General features: G+C 38.9%; 1 protein-coding gene across 4 annotated transcripts; it reads left to right on the top strand.

Moving 5' to 3' along the window:
• The first annotated feature begins 115 nt into the window (after positions 1–115).
• On the top strand, positions 116–19,651 carry CCNK (cyclin K). Of its 4 annotated transcripts, none has more exons than XM_070752556.1 (12): positions 116–554; positions 4,344–4,607; positions 5,534–5,615; positions 6,168–6,299; positions 7,022–7,090; positions 9,666–9,771; positions 13,810–13,867; positions 15,577–15,746; positions 16,529–16,869; positions 17,382–17,418; positions 17,623–17,691; positions 18,478–19,651. In XM_070752556.1, the coding sequence occupies exons 2-12, from the start codon at positions 4,411–4,413 to the stop codon at positions 19,095–19,097; spliced, it is 1,881 nt and encodes a 626-aa protein (XP_070608657.1). In that variant the 5' UTR covers positions 116–554; positions 4,344–4,410; the 3' UTR covers positions 19,098–19,651. The 4 variants fall into 4 exon arrangements, with proteins under 4 accessions (XP_070608657.1, XP_070608686.1, XP_070608665.1 ...); XM_070752564.1 differs by having other exon boundaries at positions 391–554; positions 17,385–17,418; XM_070752585.1 differs by lacking the exon at positions 7,022–7,090 and having other exon boundaries at positions 337–554; positions 17,385–17,418.
• The last annotated feature ends 19 nt before the right edge of the window (positions 19,652–19,670 follow it).

Here is a 19,670-nt window from a genome sequence, read left to right as displayed (position 1 = left end):
GTCGCGGCCATTGGTTTTCAGTCCTCTCCGTAAAGGCAGCTGACCAATCCAGTCAGCCGCTGCCTGGGCTCTCGCGCCTATTGCAGGACTGGGCGTGTTAAAGGAGAGGAAAAAAGGAACAGGCAAAAATATCTAAGCGGGGAGGCGGGATAATAAATTTTGATTGGCGGGAAAATGAAAGTAACTCATTTTTCTCCCTCCCTTCCCCGCCATTCTTCTTAGAAATCATTGGCTACAGCCAACACCTCCTTTCTCTATTATGGGCATGCCCATTGGCCAACCACTCTGAAACGTTTTACAGGAATGGCAGACCCTGTCTCGCGCGCAGGCGGAGTTACCGAAGGGAGGAGGGGCGGCTAGTAGAAACAGCGGAGATTTGATTCGCGGCTTGGTATCAATGCGCTTTCTGAGGCGGCGTCATCAGGCTCCCTTCACCTTGCACGCGCCGACGCAATAACGTCGCAACGACTTTGATTGGGTCTTTGCAAGATGGCGTCGCGCGGCGGCTGAGGTGGATGGCTTGCTGTTCTCGGGTTCTGTTTTACCCGTAGTCCGTGAGTTGGTTGTTTCATCAATACTGCGTGACTGACTGAAAGAGAGGCTGCATGATCGAAACTATCAAAGTGACAGAGGTGTGCTGAGGTTGAAATGTAGGAAGCCTTTGATGGAATTAATGGCAACGGCTCCGGTGAAGGATGGAAAAAGATTCGTTTTAAATGACGGGGACGAAAAGAAATTTTTCTACAGCCCGTCTGGAAAGTTACAGATCAAACTTTAAAATACAAAGGCGGCAGTCCGGGAATTATTGTTATATAGGCCGTAGAACAGAACAAACTTTTTTTTTTTTTTAAAAAACAAGTTAAATACATCTTCCTTAGAAACAGAAGATTGACGGCAGAAAAAAGACCTCATGGTCCATCTAGTCTGCCCTTATACCATTTCCTGTTTTTTTTAATCGTAGGACGGATCTATGTTTATCTCAGGCATGTTTAAATTCAACCACTTCTGGAAGTTTGTTCCAAGCATCTACTACTCTTCCTTGACAAGTTTATTAAATAAGTAAATATGGCTTGACAGTGAAACTTGTGCACATTTATCCAGAATATAAAATGAATAAACTGGAAAAATGTTTGCCTTGTAATTGGTGGTAGGCAATTTTTGAAAGTTTGGCTTTAGTGGGAGTCAAAATTACAGAATTATAGAGCAGTGGATGAGAGGGCTGTTTATATACTTTCTATTCCTGTTTATTTCATTGTTTTCCTAAATACGGTGGGGGACCAGAGTTGATAGCAAATAATAGATCTTTACAGTATTACTCTGCATCTTATAGATTTAAAATCAGAATTGGTTAAACCCCTGCCACCCTTACAACTGGGACTAGTGTCAGGTAAAGAAATGACTCCAATGTTTGTTTTAAAAGACTGGAATCTAATGTTTGGAAGTGTGCTGTTCTTGGGAAAGTGGAGGCGATCTATTTCAGGTCAAAGACTATGAGGATGGAACTTGTTTCAAGCATCATCTGCAAGTATCTAGTTTGATTTTGATTAGTGTGGTGTATGAATCTTATATTATTGATTGCATCAGCGGAATCCCGCCTGGCCGCTCTGTTCAAGATGACCCACTCCCTTCCGGGGGGGAGGTTTGGGGAGCCCTTGCAGAGCAGTGCCAAGGATTTTAACTAGTTTTTCGCTAATAAAGTGGCTCAGATCCGGGCAGACCTCGACTCCGATTGGATAGCAGTATCGACTGACAACGAGTAGTCGAGGTGACTGGGGCCCATCCTTGTCCATCTGTCTGGGAGGAGTTTGACCTGGTGACACCTGATGAAGTGGACAAGGCCATTGGAGTTGTGAGTTCCACCACCTGTCTACTGGATCCATGTCCCTCTTGACTGGTTTCGGCCAGCAAGGAGGTGACACGTCTGGGTCCAGGAGATTGTCAATGCTTCTTTGAGTGGGGGGTCCTTCCCGGCTCCCTACAAGGAGGCACTTGTGCGCCCCCTCCTCAAGAACTTCAAGGTAGGTTGTTGAGAAGGTGGTGTCGCTCCTGCTCCAGCGGTCCTTGGAAGAAGCCGATTACCTAGGCCCTCAACAGTCAGGATTCAGGCCCAGCTACAGCACAGAAACTGCTTTGGTCGTGCTGATGGATGATCTCTGGCGGGCCTTGGACACGGGTTTATCCTCTGTCCTGGTGCTTCTTGACCTCTCAGCGGCTTTCGATACCACTGACCATGGTATCCATCTGCACTGACTGGAGGTGTTGGGAGTGAGAGGCACTGTGCTACAGTGGTTCTCCTACCTCTCCAGTCGGTCGCAGTCGGCGTTAGTGGGGGGTCAGAGGTCGAGCTCTAGGTCTCTCCGTTGTGGGGTACCTCAGGGGTCGGTCCTCTCCCCCTGCTTTTTAATATCTACATGAAACCGCTGGATGAGATCATCCAAGGGCATGGGGTGAGGATGATACCTCACCCCATGCCCTTGGATGATCTCACCCAGTGGTTTCATGTAGATAATAAACCGGCACATAACTTCCACTGCTTCGCTGACAAGACATGGGGTGGAGATATATAACTGGGTATCATCAGCATACTGATGATACCCAGTTATACATATCCACCCCATGTCCAGTCAGCGAAGCCTTGGAAGTGATGTGCCGGTGCCTGGAGGCTGTTGGGGTCTGGATGGGTGTCAACAGGCTCAAACTCAACCCTGACAAGACGGAGTGGCTGTGGGTTTTGCCTCCCAAGGACAATTCCATCTGTCCGTCCATTATCCTGGGGGAATTATTGACCCCCTCGGAGAGGGTCCTCAACTTGGGTGTCCTCCTCGATCCACAGCTAACAGTAGAGCACCATCTTTCAACTGTGGCGAGGAGGGCGTTTGCCCAGGTCCGCCTGGTGCACCAGTTGCGGCCCTATTTGGATAGGAAGTCTCTACTCACAGTCACTCATGCCCTCATCACCTCGAGATTCGACTACTGCAACACTCTCTACATGGGGCTACCTTTGAAAAGTGTTTGGAAACTTAAGATCGTGCAGAATGCGGCCGCAAGAGCTATCATGGGATTTCTCAGATATGCCCATGTTTCATCAACACTCCGCGGCTTGTTGGTAATGAACTATAAAGCCCTACGTGGCATCAGACTAGAGTACCTATGAGACCGTCTTCTGCCGCACGAGTCCCAGCAGTCGATTAGGTCCCAGAGAATTGGCCTTCTCTGGGTCCTGTCGACAAAACAATGCTGTCTGGCGGGCCCCAGGGGAAGAGTCTTCTCTGGCGGCCCTGGCCCTCTGGAATCAACTCCACCCGGAGATTTGAACTGTCCCTACCCTCCTCGCCTTCCGTAAAATGTTGAAGACTCACCTTTGCCGCCAGGCATGGGGGAATTAATCTCCCCTCCCTTTTTTTGCTGACCTTTATTATGTTTTTGTTCAGTCGGACTGAGTGTGTATGATTGTGTAATAGATAAGTTTTTATAACTATGTATTTTAAATTAGTTTTTTAAAGTTTTTAACATTAGATTTATATTGTATTGCTGTTACGTTGTGAGCCACCCCGAGTCTTCAGAAAAGGGCAGCATACAAATATAAATAATAATAATAATTATTATTATTATTATTATTATTATTATTATTATTATTACATTTCTTGGATTTTATATGGTTACTAGATCAGTTACCAAATTTAGGATTATTAGTGTTCAAATCTACCAGTTTTTAAATTATCCCCATAGTGAGATTTAACAGGGCTTTGATTTGCTGAAGTTACATATATTTGTTACATTTGCATTCAACCTTTTCTTCAGGGATTCAAGATTCCTAAATGGTGATTTTCCTTGATTTTTAATCCTCAGCATGCTGTAAGGTAGTTTTGTCTGAGAGTGAATTGTCATTCAGTGTATCATGACCTAGGATTGATTTAATCCTGGATAATTACGGGACCGCCTCTTACCGCATACCTCCCTGAGACCAATAAGAGCTCACAGAGTTGGCCTCCTCCGGGTCCTGTCAACTAAGCAATGCAGGTTGGCGGAACCACGGGGGAGGGCCTTCTTTGGAACCATCCAATGTCTGCACTGCCCCCACCCTGCTGGCCTTTCGTAAGGCCACAAAGGTTTGCTGCCTTGTGTTATTTATAAAATAAGGGAGATAAAAATATTTTTAAAGGCACAATAAAGGTTAAATAATAAATGAATAAAAATGGAAGAAATAAGATGAGAACATTTAAAAAAAGCTAAATCCATGGATTCTAGGAATTAGAAGGTGGCATATAAAAATGCTTGAAAATGTTAGGTTTTGAATGCAACTTCCTCAGCGCCTCATTGATCAAGATTTACTTTTTCCATAGATTCTAAAGTCATATGAAAAGCAAAACATTTAAAAACCTACCTTACAGAATTATTCTGTATTGATAAATGAAGGAAAATAAAGAAAGTTCTAGTCCATCAGTAGCTTTGGCAAACCTGGACCACACAAAGCCATGTTGGTATTGGGATAAGAAGGACTTGGCACATACACCATCACAGCTAGAGGGACTTGATCCAGCTACTGAGGCAAGATACAGAAGAGAAGGTGCCCGGTTTATATTTGATGTAGGAACCCGTTTGGGATTGTATCCTTTTAAAATTCTCTATTGTGCAGTATGTAGGGTTAAGATTTCATATTATATTTTTACTTTATGATCAAATAATGTGTTTCCACAAAAATCTTAACTTTTATTTAAATTTTTAACAATCAGAAACTATTATTTAAATACTTTTTCTTTTTCCAATTTTAGTTACAGCTTGGTGGTTACTTTGTTGGTAATCTTTTTCCCCCAGTAACAAAATCTGTTAATTTACAATTTATTCTTGTTTGGAGTCTATAATTTTCTAACTAGTTTAACCCAGTATCGTATGTCAATCAAAAAATGTAACTTCTGGAACATGATTTCCTTAGCATTTCTAAATTGTTGCTCAAATGCTAAACTTAGGTTAATTCTAATAATTAAATAGTAATGTTGTTAATCTGTTGAACTGTATACAAGGTTAATATACAAATCTAATAAATTATTATTATTAAATTAATATTTTATATGTCATTAATTATGTGTACAACTAGTTCAAGAATCTATTCACAAACACCAGTGCTTGTAATTCGATTTCAATATATTTTTCTCTTTTAATTTTCTTTGTAAAATGGGTGGCCAATAAATTTAATAAATAAATAGAATAATTTTAGTTATTTCATAACAATTCTATACCATTCCGTATGACTTTGTGTCAATCTTTACTTGTAACTTGCCTGGACTAATCCCTGCTGTTTTCTTGGCAAGATTTCAGAAGTGGTTTGCCATTGGTTTCTTCCTACAGTTCCCTCAGTCTAAAATCACTCAACTGCCTTCATGCCTAAGGCATATCACAGTCTCCCAGTTTTTAGCCAGGTTCTTTAATCAGCATACTTGACTGGCTCTCTTTGGTATGTTATTCAGTTTTATTCATTTATAATATTTATAGTTGAAAGTGAGCTAAAAATGTTACATTCCTATCCTGTATTCAGACATTATGACACACTGGCAACTGGAATAATATATTTTCATCGGTTTTATATGTTCCATTCCTTCAAACAATTCCCAAGATATGTAAGTGCTAATATCCTGCTTTTGGTTTATAGTATGTAATTGCTGTCTACTAATGCTTCACAAAAAATAATTAAAATATCTGAACCCAAAAAAATACAGCCCAGAAATAAAATACATTGCAGGAATCTTAAGGACTTGGAGGTAGAAATAAAGGGGCAGGAATATGCTATTTATTTGCATATACCTTCTTGTAGTTCCTGTAGAATTTAAAGGGTATTGCTGAGAAGGTAGATTAGAGTTTAAGAATTTTAGGTAATCTCTATTTTGAATATATTTATGCACACCACCTGAATCAGATCACCAGTATATATACAAAACAGTATACTGCTCTGCTTTTTCCAGAGAAGACTGGTTTTGTAAATCAAAAACAAATGCAACCTTAGAATCTGAACTTATAGAATAATATCATAAGTGAATCTTAACTATTTGATTCTTGTTTTGTTTATTAGCTCTTACTGGCAGAAATAATTAACCAAATTATGGTTACCAATACCAAATATATTGGCAGGCCTTATGTTCTTTAATGGCTTTCTAAAATCATATTTTTAATAGGTGACTGGAGCTTGCTGCCTATTCTTAGCAGGAAAAGTTGAAGAAACACCTAAAAAGTGTAAAGATATCATCAAAACAGCTCGTAGTTTACTAAATGATGTTCAGTTTGGGCAGTTTGGAGATGATCCAAAGGTAAACTCAGATGTCCTAAAGATTCTCTGACTTAAATTTGTCATGGTACAATCCAAGTAACATGTACCCATTTATGTAGCTGTTTTGGTAGTATTCATAGAATAAAATACAGGTAATCCTTGATTTACGGCTATACATTCAATGATAGTTCAAAGTTATGATGGTGCTGAAAAAGATGATTGATGATCTGATTTGTCTTTGAAGTTATGACCATCATACTACCCCTGTAATCACACAATTGTGTTTTGGATGCTGGGTAATTGGTTCACATTTAAAATGATTTCAGCATTTGCAAGCTTGCCAAACACCTTCAAACAAAGTCAATAGCAGAAGCTGGATTCACTCTGTGATTTGCTTAACAACCATTTGATTTAATGACCACTAAAAATTATCATAAAATGTCACAGGATAGAAGTACTCTTAATAAATAAAAAGAGTCCAATTATGTGATTATTTCCTTAACTACCACATTGTTTAGTGGCTGAAATTCCAATCCCAATTGTGGTTATAAGTTAAGGACTACCTGTAAATAAAACTAGATGCAAGCATCTGTCACTCAAATACTTGATTTTTTCTATATAAAAATTGGCAATTTATTAATAATTGAAATATATTTCACTGGCTTGATTAATTTAGCTAGTAATTTCAACATGTTATTTTCAAAGGCAATATGTATTGCAGTGCTTGTGTTGTTCTCCTGTTGCATTTGCCTGTCTTTTCAGCAAAGAAATAACCCACTGCACAAGGGAAGCAGTGAAACTGGCCACACAGAGTGCAGCCATATGCATACAGTAAGCAAACTGGAAAAAATCAACATTTGTCACATTTCTTGTTAAAGTATCTTAGCCACAAAGTCTTTCAATAGCTTAGTAGGAGGTATTGTTTAATAATTGTAATTAATTTTTAGAGGTCCTGAAAGTTAAAATGGATATAATTCTTTACAGGCTTGTTTCTACATACTTTTATTTTTAAAGGTTTGTGTGTCACTAGAGAATTACATTACATGTAATGTTTTAGAAATTGTTGATTATTTTATTTTTAATTTCCAGTAAAATTTACTTTGGTTTCTATAAGGTAGGCTCAAAAAATCAGCTAATCTTTTGGTATTTAACTAATAAGTCTAAAAGAAAGTACTTCTTTAATTGACTAGGGCAGGGATAGGCAAGGTTGGCTCTTTTATGACTTGTGGACTTCAGCTCCCAGAATTCCTGAGCCAATCATGCTAGCTCAGGAATTCTGGGAGTAGAAGTCCACATGTCATAGAAGAGCCAACTTTGCCTACCCCTGGACTAGGGAGGTAGTGCCTTTTGTGAATCTGCTTCACCTATTTTCTGTTAGGGATTAGATTTCTTGTTAACTTCTTTAAAGCAAGATTCTTACTTACTTGCTACCAAAGAATAGTAGTAAAATACTGCTTGGCTCTCATATTTTGTGGGTGCTGATTTTTTAAGTGAGAACAAACAAAAAGCTATCCACAAACTAATTGGGGGGGGGATCCTCAAAGGTATATTGTTCATATTGAAATGCACCTTTATTTAGTTCTTTAAATTGGTTTTTTTTAATTTTTATCAAATTTATTTTAATAAGATGCTTTTGGAATAAAAAAATCTAAAGATAGTTTCCTATTTAAGATACATTAACAATTTAGTTTATTCAGCATGAAATGGAGCTTAGTTATGTAGCATGAGACTGTATAGTCTGTAATATTGGGGCTGTCAGTGAGTCAACAGCTGGTCAGAGGAGGAGTTGCTATGGGACAGAGATGACGGTTGCTCTTTAAAAAATATGATTTAAATCAAGTTGATTTAAATCAAATCCACTTTAGTTCTATTATTGCCCAGCAACTGTTTTCTTTCTAGTAATTAACATTTGTCCATTTATGCAGTTTTACTATTCTGCCACAAACTGTTTAACACTAATATGTCCCTTATCCCATCCCAGATGTGATTGTTAAATCAGTAGCTGAATTTATCATTTGGACATACTGCAAAATTAGTGAAGAACAGTAAATCTTAACTACCCCCCCCCAAAAAAAAATCAACTAACTTATTGACAACAGTTGCTGACAGTCTAATTGGGAATGTGGAAGGATAGAAATACATTTAATAAATAATAAGAAATGATGATCTAGACCTCTGCTTCTCCGTTTTGTTCTTTTTGACATTCCACCCTAATCTCGGGTTTTAATGGTAGAGGAAAAATGCAATTGGTCTCAACCACAAATAATTTATACTGGAAGCTACATTTAAGCTATAATAACACCAAGTTCTAGAAACAGATAGGCCCAGAATTATTTTTTATGAAAGTTGCCATACAATTACAAAATACAAGTGCCTTTATGTACTTTTGTTTAAATGCTAAGAAGATTTTTAAATATTTAAAATATTGCTTCCCTTAGCATTATTTATTGGTTAATTTAGAAAATTTATGTATATTGTTGCCTACTCGCACATGGCGACTCAGAGCTGCTTACAAGGATATAAAAAACATATAAAAGAAATAAAAATAATAAAAAGTAAAATAATAACCTCCCCACCCTGGTGACAAATACAAATTCATACTAGCCATTTAATGGGCTCCATGCCACTCTGAGTTCCCAGGCCTGTTTCAGGGCCCTCCAAAAGAGTTTTAGAGTGGGGCTAGTCTGGGGGATAATATTCCAGAGAGAAGAAGCCACCATGGTGAAGGCTCTTCTGGATCCCACCAGATGTATCTCGTTAGGGGATAGGACTCACAACATTCCTTCCTCTCTGCTGTAGTGGGTAGGGTTGATAAGAGCGGCAAGAGATGGTCCTTCAGATAACCTGGTCTCACGCCATGATGGGCTTTAATTGCACCCAAAGGCAAATTGGCAACCAATACAGTTTACTCATGAGAGGTGATACATGTGCACACTGAGGTTTGCACAAAACCATGTGGGCTGTTGCATTTTGCACCAGCTGGAGCTTCCTGATGCTTTTCAGAGGCAGCTCTATGTACAGCATGTTGCAATAGTCAAGATGGGAGGTGATTAGGGCATGAGTGACCATAAGTAGGGATTATTAGTTCAAGAAAGGGTGTAACTGGTGCACAACCTGCAGTTGCACAAAGGTCCTCTTGGACATGACTGCCACTGCTGTTTGAGTAGGATTCGTGAATCCAGGAGAACCTCCAGATTACACACAGGATCTGTTTGGGGCAGTGCTAACCCATCTATCATTGCATAATGATAGATGAGACTTCTATAATTAAACAAAACTAATGAATACAGGTATGCAAAATATTTTAAATTCAAAATATGTTGAATACATAATAACTACTAATAAAACACATTGCACTTGAAGCATTGCACTCAATGAATTTGTATTTGCTCTCTTTTGATATTAGGAAGAAGTTATGGTTTTAGAGAGAATCTTGCTGCAGACAATAAAATTTGACTTGCAAGTCGAACACCCTTATCAATTTCTACTTAAATATGCAAAGCAACTTAAAGGTATAATAATTTTATTTCAATACATGTTCATAAATCCTTACAGCTGGTTCTCAATTTATGACTGGTCATTTAATGATTATTCAAAGTTATGACGGAGTCAGGGAAGATTATTGTGGCCTGTCCTTGAAGTTACAATTGCCCCCTGCCCCCAGCATGGTCACATCACAATTCTTATGTCTGGCAACCACCTTGAACTTACGACTGGTTGCCAAGCGCTCATCTATGGGATGCAGGATCTGCCACCTGCCGCCCCCAGCCAGTGCTGGAGTACACCCCCCTCCCTTTTTTGCACAAAAGACCTCCCCCTCCCTTTTTTGCCCCAAAGGGAACTCTGGCTAGAGAAAATAAGCTTTTTTGCCACTGGGCTGTTTATTGCACTTTGAAGGATTCAGGGATCCTTTTTTACCTGAGGGTAAAAAATCCAGCCCAACAGGGGAGGGGGCACATGCATGGGGATGCGCAGTGTGGTGTGGAAGGGGCTTGCCATCACGGGGCTAGGGCATGGAGGGGAGGAAAACAGAGACATTGAAACATAGAAACATAGAAGTCTGACGGCAGAAAAAGACCTCCTGGTCCATCTAGTCTGCCCTTATACTATTTTCTGTATTTTATCTTAGGATGGATATGTGTTTATCCCAGGCATGTTTAAATTCAGTTACTGTGGATTTATCTACCACGTCTGCTGGAAGTTTGTTCCAAGGATCTACTACTCTTTCAGTAAAATAATATTTTCTCATGTTGCTTTTGATCTTTCCCCCAACTAACTTCAGATTGTGTTCCCTTGTTCTTGTGTTCACTTTCCTATTAAAAACACTTCCCTCCTGGACCTTATTTAACCCTTTAATATATTTAAATGTTTCGATCATGTCCCCCCTTTTCCTTCTGTCCTCCATACTATACAGATTGAGTTCATTAAGTCTTTCCTGATACGTTTTATGCTTAAGACCTTCCACCATTCTTGTAGCCCGTCTTTGGACCCGTTCAATTTTGTCAATATCGTTTTGTAGGTGAGGTCTCCAGAACTGAACACAGTATTCCAAATGTGGTCTCACCAGCATTCTATATAGCGGGATCATAATCTCCCTCTTCCTGCTTGTTATACCTCTAGCTATGCAGCCAAGCATCCTACTTGCTTTCCCTACCGCCTGACTGCACTGTTCACCCATTTTGAGACTGTCAGAAATCACTACCCCTAAATCCTTTTCTTCTGAAGTATTTGCTAACACAGAACTGCCAATACAATACTCAGTTTGAGGATTCCTTTTCCCCAAGTGCATTATTTTACATTTGGAAACATTAAACTGCAGTTTCCATTGCTTTGACCATTTATCTAGTAAAGCTAAATCATTTACCATTGGAGAGAGGAAGCTCAAATCCCGAAGATCCAAGTTTCCTTTCTGACCCAGTGCAGTTGTAGAGGAGAGAGAAACTAAATTCAGATCTTTGAGATCTGACCTTAATTTTTCTAGCACAGGAGTTCTCTTCCATATATGGAGGGGAGCTACCTGTCCTCTTTCAACTCTTTTGTTCCACCTGCTTAACAAACTTGGAGAGCAAGGATGGTAGTTGTTGAGCAAAGCAATCACAATGGCCTCATTCTTAGCAACCACAGTCACTTGCAACTAAAATCCAGTCCCATGGTCAAGAACTACTTATACTTATGGGCTGTTGGTCTGAACTCCGAGCTACTTATATTCAAATTCATTTATGTCCATGATTGTAATAGAGTCATCATCGCATAAACTTAAACTTATTTTTCTTGCTTTATTCTGAAGTCTGGTGACTCTGTAATAAGCCCTTCTTTTTCTTTTAATCTTAGAAAGCAAAGTCTGACACTTTTTCTATGTTCTCCAAAATGTCCAAGTGGTTATTTTCCCCTTCAGAACAGTGAAGACAGAGTTAGGAATTGATTTGAATTTGATCATTTCAGATGACTTAAACATCAAATAGTCCCCAGACATCCAACATATCAGAGCTAGGGAAAGTTGGCCACATAATTGCTGAGACAATTCTCACCATTTCTCCAAGTTCAAAATTGGGAAAAGGCATGCCCACTCAATAGCAATAGTACTAGACTTCTATGCCATCCCATGGTGCTTTTACAGCACTCTCTGGGCAGTTTACAATTATCAGCATTGTCAAGCACCACAATCCTTTAGTAGAAATGTTTATTGAATCCTGACAAATCATAGACTACGTTGAAAAAGCAATCCGTGACCTCAAACCTTCCCTATCTGTCGGACCAGACGGTCTTTGTGCATACTTCCTAAGAAAACTTTCTTCTGCCATAGCTGAACCCCTAAGCATTATCTTCCAAAAATCCTTCAGGACCAGCACTCTCCCCAAGCTGTGGTCAAAAGCAGTAGTCATCCCCATTTTCAAAAAAGGAGACCCATCACTAGTTGACAACTACAGACCAATATCACTATGCTGCGTCCCTTGTAAAATCATGGAATCAATTATAAATCGATCAATCTTTACTTAGAATCTAATAACCTACTATCAAAAAAACAATTTGGATTCAGAAAGAAACTATCCTGCAACCTACAACTACTTCACTGCAAAAACATCTGGACTACCCATCTTGATCAAGGAAAATCCATCGATGCAATTTATATCGACTTCTGCAAAGCCTTTGACTCAGTGGTTCACGACAAACTTCTCCTAAAACTCAAATCCTATGGCATCTCAGGACTCCTCCACAACTGGATTACTGCATTCCTGTCAAACAGGCAACAAGTTGTCAAAATCGGAAGCGCCATTTCCATCCCCGTCCCTGTCAAAAGCGGCGTTCCCCAAGGCAGTGTACTAGGTCCTACTCTTTTCATCCTATACATCAATGACCTCTGTGATAATATCGCAAGCTACTGTGTGCTTTTTGCCGACGATGTGAAACTATTCAACACCACTGACAACATACTCACTCTCCAAAAAGACCTTGACTTTGTTTCAAATTGGTCTAACACCTGGCAACTTCCAATATCAACCAACAAATGCTCTACCTCCACATCGGCAAAAAGAATCCAAACTTCGCATATGAACTGAATAAACAAATTCTCGCAGCCAACCCACACTCAGTAAAAGACCTTGGAATACTAATATCAAACGACCTAAGTGCTAAAGCCCACTGCAACAATATCGCCAAAAAGGCTTCCAGAGTTGTTAATCTGATCCTACGTAGCTTCTGCTCTGGCAATCTCACACTACTGACTAGAGCCTACAAAACCTATGCCAGACCCATTCTCGAATACAGCTCATCTGTCTGGAACCCATACCACATCTCAGACATCAACACTCTCGAAAACGTCCAAAAATATTTCACCAGAAGAGCCCTTCACTCCTCCACTCGAAACAGAATACCCTACGAAAATAGACTATCTATCCTGGGTCTTGAAAGCTTAGAACACGATTTAAGTATTGCCCACAAGATCATATGCTGCAACGTCCTTCCGGTCAACGACTACTTCAGCTTCAACCGCAACAACACAAGAGCACACAACAGATTCAAACTTAATATTAACCGCTCCAAACTTGACTGTAAAAAATATGACTTTAACAATCGAGTTGTCGAAGCGTGGAACTCATTACCGGACTCGATAGTGTCAACTCCCAACCCCCAACACTTCTCCCTTAGACTCTCCACAATTGACCTCTCCAGGTTCCTAAGAGGCCAGTAAGGGGCGTATATAAGTGCACTGATGTGCCTATCGTCCCCTGTCCAATTGTCTTTCCTTATCTCATATGTCATATATATTCTCTCCTTTTCTATATCTATATATCTATATCTATTCTCTCCTTATCTCTTATATCATATATACTCTCTCCCTCCCATCTACTTCTCTTCTTTTTACTTTCTATCGTCATATATATTACTTAATGTCTATTCTATTCCATATGTATTGTATATTGGACAAAGAATAAATAAATAAAAATAAATAATATAGCAAGGCTCTATAACACTGAGAATATTCTGTTGCTATGGCTATTTATTGGCTTAATCTAGTCTTTTGTCTTTTTCTTTTTGTCTTTTTCTAATAGGTGATAAAAATAAAATTCAAAAACTGGTTCAAATGGCATGGACTTTCGTAAATGACAGGTAAGATATCCCTCCTCCATCTTCAGCCATATGTTGTAAGCATTTTGTTCATTCTGTTGCAGATTCCAGACATTATTTTCCTCAGTATTTATAATAATTTAGTAAACCCAGTGACTTCTTAGTCAAAAATTGTTTATGTATTTTGGAATGTGTTGATTTCATTCAGTCCTTTGCACAAATTCCAATCTCTGGAGATAGCTATCTGTTCCTTCTCTACAAAGAAAGAAAGAAAGAAAGAAAGAAAGAAAGAAAGAAAGAAAGAAAGAAAGAAAGAAAGAAAGAAAGAAAGAAAGAAAGAGGTGAAAGGACAATAGAAAGTGCATCAGAAATAATGGATACTTCTAACAACTTTGGATCTAGTTCCATCAACTGCTAGTTTCAATTCCTTGTTGTGTTTATGTCTGAGGTCCTTATTAATATATAAGTAATGTCCTTAGAAGCATAGGTAGCCTGTTACAGAGTATTTCAAACACCTTGAACAGGTTTATCATCTATGACATTGATAATGAACATACAACACTTGTTTCAAAAATAACATGCCAAACTTCAACTATTCTTGAAAGCACACCTCATTTTTGTGTTGTGTTCTTGTATTGTGCATACAGGAATAGAATGTGCTCTTATGTGACTTCGGAAAGTTGTGCAAAAGGGATGTGTTGTCACATAACCTAGGAAGCTTCCAAAAACTCTGTGAGAATGGGGCATGCTTTCACATAATTGTGGAGGCTCTGGAGGCATATGAGAATGGTGCATTTCCATGCAACCTCCTGAATTCACATGGAAGAGCCATGCTCTCATGCAACCACTATAGATATTCTGCAAATTAAACAAGAATGGGCCTGGTTTACACACAGTTTGGGGAAACTTCCAATGCTACCAAAGTGCATTCTCCAATGTAGCTTCAAGAACGAAGGCCTCTTGCAATAGCAATAGCACTTAGATTTACTGTACATACCACCCCATAGTGTTTTACAGCACTCTCTGGGTGGTTTGCATTCTAAGCATAATAGCCCCAACAATCAGCGTCCCCATTTTACTGGCCTTTAAAAGATGGAAGGCTGAGTCAACCTTGAGCTCCTTCCAGATCAAACTCCAGGCTATGGGCAGAGTTTGCCTGTAATACTGCTTTGTAACCTCTCCCAAGTCTGGAGTTTGGTTGAGGGAAAAAGGCTCAGACATATTCCTAACAAGTCTGAATGGGTTTTGGTTTGAGGACCATCTAGATGTAGAGAATTTCCCTCTTTGGTTCTGGATATGATCTCAAAGATATACCATATTTTTCACTCCAAAAAACACACTTCTCCCGTCCCCTCCCAAAAAGTGCAATGTCTGTGCATCTTATGGAGTGAATATTGCATCACAGACCATGAAGTTTGTTACCTCAAGGATCCCCAACAGTGGACCAGTCCTTTGGGGAACAGCAGCCACGGTGTCCTTTTATAGTGCTGGACACCACCTCTTCTGTCTTTGTTGTTGCCTGCTTTTTCTGTCTCTTTTCCAGAGTTCAGGAGTCAATAGGCAGAGCTAGAACATGAGAGGACACCTATTTTTGGTCCTCTCAGGCTCCGTCTGATTTTTTTTTCTTGTTTTCATCCTCTAAATCTAGGCGCATCTTATAGTCAGGTTTGTCTTAATGGAGTGAAAAATACGGTACAGTCAGAACTGTATTCTCCCACCTGATGTGGCATTTTGTGTTTTGTTTCTTGAAGTTTGTGTACTACACTTTCTCTGCAATGGGAACCTGAAATTATAGCAGTTGCAGTTATGTATCTAGCTGGTCGCTTGTGCAAATTTGAAATTCAAGAGTGGACTTCAAAGCCCATGTACAGAAGATGGTGGGAACAATTTGTACAAGATGTACCTGTTGATGTCCTGGAAGGTACCTGAAATATTTCCAACCTACTGTAATACTTTTTGTTTTTCTAACGAGTTGTATTGTTTGCATCTTACCTACCATATATAAATTGTAGTTTATCCTTACTGAAATGTAAATTGTTCATTATATTCTCATTTTAAAACTGCATGAAGAAAGGTTAATTTAATTTACTTCCATCAAGTATGAAGACAAGCCCGTAACTAAGGATCCTCTGCTGCCCCTTATATGTATTGAAGTCAAGATAATAATAAAGTCAATATTAGGTATAAACAGGTCCTTAAATAAAACCGCATGTTTAAAAAGAGGCAATTATTTATATATTTTTTAATCTGAATGTTCAGTTTATTATCTTTAAAATGTGCTTGGAAAGCATGTACTTGACATGTCATACAGAGTCCATGTTGTAGTTTTGCAGAGAGAGAGAGAGACTGAGACTGATTATAAAATGGACTTCCAAGGTCAGGGCCTTTGATAACAATCTGGGGTTGCAGTGTGTGTATGTGTTTATACACACACTCCCATATTTATATATATGCTCCTGTAAAAGAGAATCCCTTGTTTGAAATTATTTCTGCCCAATGAACTTCCAGAGATGATTTTTTCTTCAGTTTTTGTCTAAAGCAGAGCTAAGAAAATGCACTAAAACTAAGCTTTGTGGAGTTTGGTAAAAACGATTAAGATTGAATAAATCTAGTATGAGTTTGAATGCATTTTTTTCAATAATGCATTTGGCTGATTGTTAAAATGTGTAACTTTTGTAATTTTTCCCCTCCGCTGTTCCCTAGACATCTGCCATCAGATTCTGGATCTGTACTCCCAGGGGAAACAACAAATGCCTCACCATACTCCCCATCAGCTGCAGCAGCCTCCTTCCCTCCAACCTACACCACAAGTGCCTCCAATCCCACAGTTGCAGCCTTCTCAGAGTTCAGAACAGTCTCAACCTCAGCAGTCCAAAGACTCCCAACAGGGTGGGACACAGCAGCAACAGCAGCAGCAACAACAACAGCCGCAGCAGCAACAACAACAACAACAGCAGCAGCAACAGCAACAGCAACCACAAATTCAGCAACCCAAAAAACTCTCTCCCCAGTCAAGTCCTCCCAGGCAGACAAAGCGACCTGCGGTAAGAATGACAGAAAGAATGCTTTGTATGTGAGGGATCTATTCTTCTTATCTATATTTGCCAAGGGGTTTATATACTGCTTTTTAGTACAAAGAATCCTGAAATTTGATTACTATGATTTATTGCTTACAAAGCACTGGTAAAAAAAGATGCTGAATGTGGAAGGAAAAACTGTGGTTTTTCTGCACCCTAAGAAAGTATGAATTGGAATGGACATGAGTATAGTGCTAAGTAAGCACAAATGATACATACTTGGAATCTCAGACACTGAAAACTTGAAGTTTTTAGAAATTATTACCAGTTATAAAAATGGTGATAAATTTTGCTTCTAAGTTACATTGCTTATTCTAAGAATTTGGATCCCAATCTTCAATATCAGTTCTTGAATGCAAGAGTAGATAAGACTTATATTTGCAGCCCATGTGGCTTAGAGGGGTTTTTTGTTTCTAGTGCTTTTAATGCTGCTATTGTGATTTTAATGATACTATTGATTTGTTTTGTTTTTTCCTTAGCAGCCTGTATCACCAAAGGAAGAAGCCAAACCTGCAGGTAAAATAGACTTTTTTGTATAATTAAAAAGCTAGTTATTTACAATACAATTTGCTATGCATGTCTGCTCTCAAGTAAGTACCGTTGTCCTTAAACTGTGTTATTAAATTGTTAGTTTCATTATTTTTTTAAAAAAATGTGGGGTTTTTTTGCTATTTTAGTTGTTAAATAAAATATAACATTTAATTCTTGTTCTGTTTTCAGAGGTGCCTGCTAAAATTGCTAAAATTGAAACTGCTCATCCACCAGCACCATCTGTGCTTCCACCACCTGGTAAGTTCTACTGAGAGGTAGAAAATACTATGCTTAATAGAAAACTAAATATTTATTTGTTGTATAATTTTCTGAAAACTATAATTACATGCTTATCAATGATCATGAGTTGTGAGTCTAAACTCAGCTGTATCCTGTACATCTGGCTGTTGTTTTATCATTTGGAAATAAAATTTAGAAATAAGGCAGCTCCACCTGTTGCCTTGTTTTCATATTGACTTCTGAGAATTAATGTATGACGTTAAGAAGCATTGCAGCATTTGTCCTTAGAGCAAAATCTTCTTCCCCTTTATATGGTAAAATATTTTGGCCCATGTTACTAACTCCGTCAGGTGTTGGGCGGCTTATAAATCTAACAAAATGAAATGAAATAAATAAATAAAATAAAATAATACAGCCTTAATATTTACTGAGCTGAAACGGCCTTAAAGGATTATCGATAGCAAATCTATCTTTATAGAACTTCAAATGTATCCTTCAGCCCAACTGATAGGGCACTGTTCATAGGCATAGAACTTTACCCTGAATACTGAGGAATGTAAGAGAAAGTCAAAACTTATCTTTTACTAGTTTGGGACTCCTTTTCTAATTTGGGGCTACCTTTCTTTCTTAATGTAATGTCCTATCTTGGCCATGTTTCTTCTCTTCTCAAAAAAGGCAAGGGATCAAATTTTGGCTTTAGAACCTTTTGTTAGTTATGTGATGCTTGACCAATTGTAGGTGTTTCGTAAGAAGACTTTAATTGTTCTAGGTATAGTAATGTACATATTTTCTACTGTTTTTCAGAACATAAACCTCCATTGACAAGTACAGTTTCCATAGGAACTGATCAAGCTACTGCAGTAGATTCTATAGATATAACCAAGGTCCAGATTGCTCCACCATCTCATCCAGCTCCTGTACATCAGCCACCACCTATGCCTCATCGTCCCCCACCCCCACCCCCACCTTCCAGTTACATAACCGGTATGTCCACTACAAATTCATACATGTCTGGAGAAGGGTATCAGAGTCTCCAATCAATTATGAAAACAGAAGCGCCAACTTATGGAACTTTACCACCCACTTATGGACCGCCAACTCATATGCCATATCATCCTCATGTTTATCCACCCAACCCTCCTCCTCCTGTGCCTCCTCCACCCACATCATTCCCTCCACCTACCATTCCTCCTCCTACTCCAGGATATCCTCCACCACCTGCTTACAACCCAAATTTCCCACCTCCTCGGTTACCTCCCTCTCATGCAGTTCCACCTCATCCCCCTCCAGGACTTGGCATGCCACCTGCAAGCTATCCTCCTCCCACAGTGCCCCCTGGTGGACAGCCACCTGTACCACCTCCAATACCACCTCCTGGCATGCCACCTGTTGGAGGACTTGGACGGGCCACTTGGATGAGATAGCAGTTGTCTTGGGCAAGGTGGACACTATAATCAGATAAAGATACAGAGGATTTGACTTGATTACAGTTTGATCAGCAGTAAACAATACAGTTTAAATATTACAATGCTAACTAAAATATAAAGAGTTTTGTTAACTGTAGTGCTGGATTACTTTGTAATAATAACAACATGTTTTGAAGGCCATATTGGCTGAGTTTTATTGGTAAGAAGAAAAAATAGAAAAGTAAATATCTACTTGAATAACAGGATTCGGGTTATTCCAGATGAAAGATTTTATTACATAATGTTCCAGCAAAACTTTGCTCTAAGTTGCAATATCAATTTATTTTATGCCTCTCTGTGTATATGTGTTCATACATACAACAACCTCACTTTCTGCCATTGTTATTTTGGAACTAAAGTTCAGACTTAAATGGAAAATTTCTGTATATACATATATTTTCAAAATGTAAAAAAAAACCTAATGGGATACAATGATTTACACTTTGTTGTTTCTTATTCTTGAAAAAACGTGTTGACATGTATCCAAATAAACCTGCTTCTGAAAGCTGAAATGTTCTCACTGCTATTCAG

Source organism: Erythrolamprus reginae, chromosome 1 (genome assembly GCF_031021105.1).
Source record: "Erythrolamprus reginae isolate rEryReg1 chromosome 1, rEryReg1.hap1, whole genome shotgun sequence".
NCBI lineage: Eukaryota > Metazoa > Chordata > Lepidosauria > Squamata > Dipsadidae > Erythrolamprus > Erythrolamprus reginae.
This window is presented reverse-complemented; position numbering and strand designations above follow the sequence as displayed.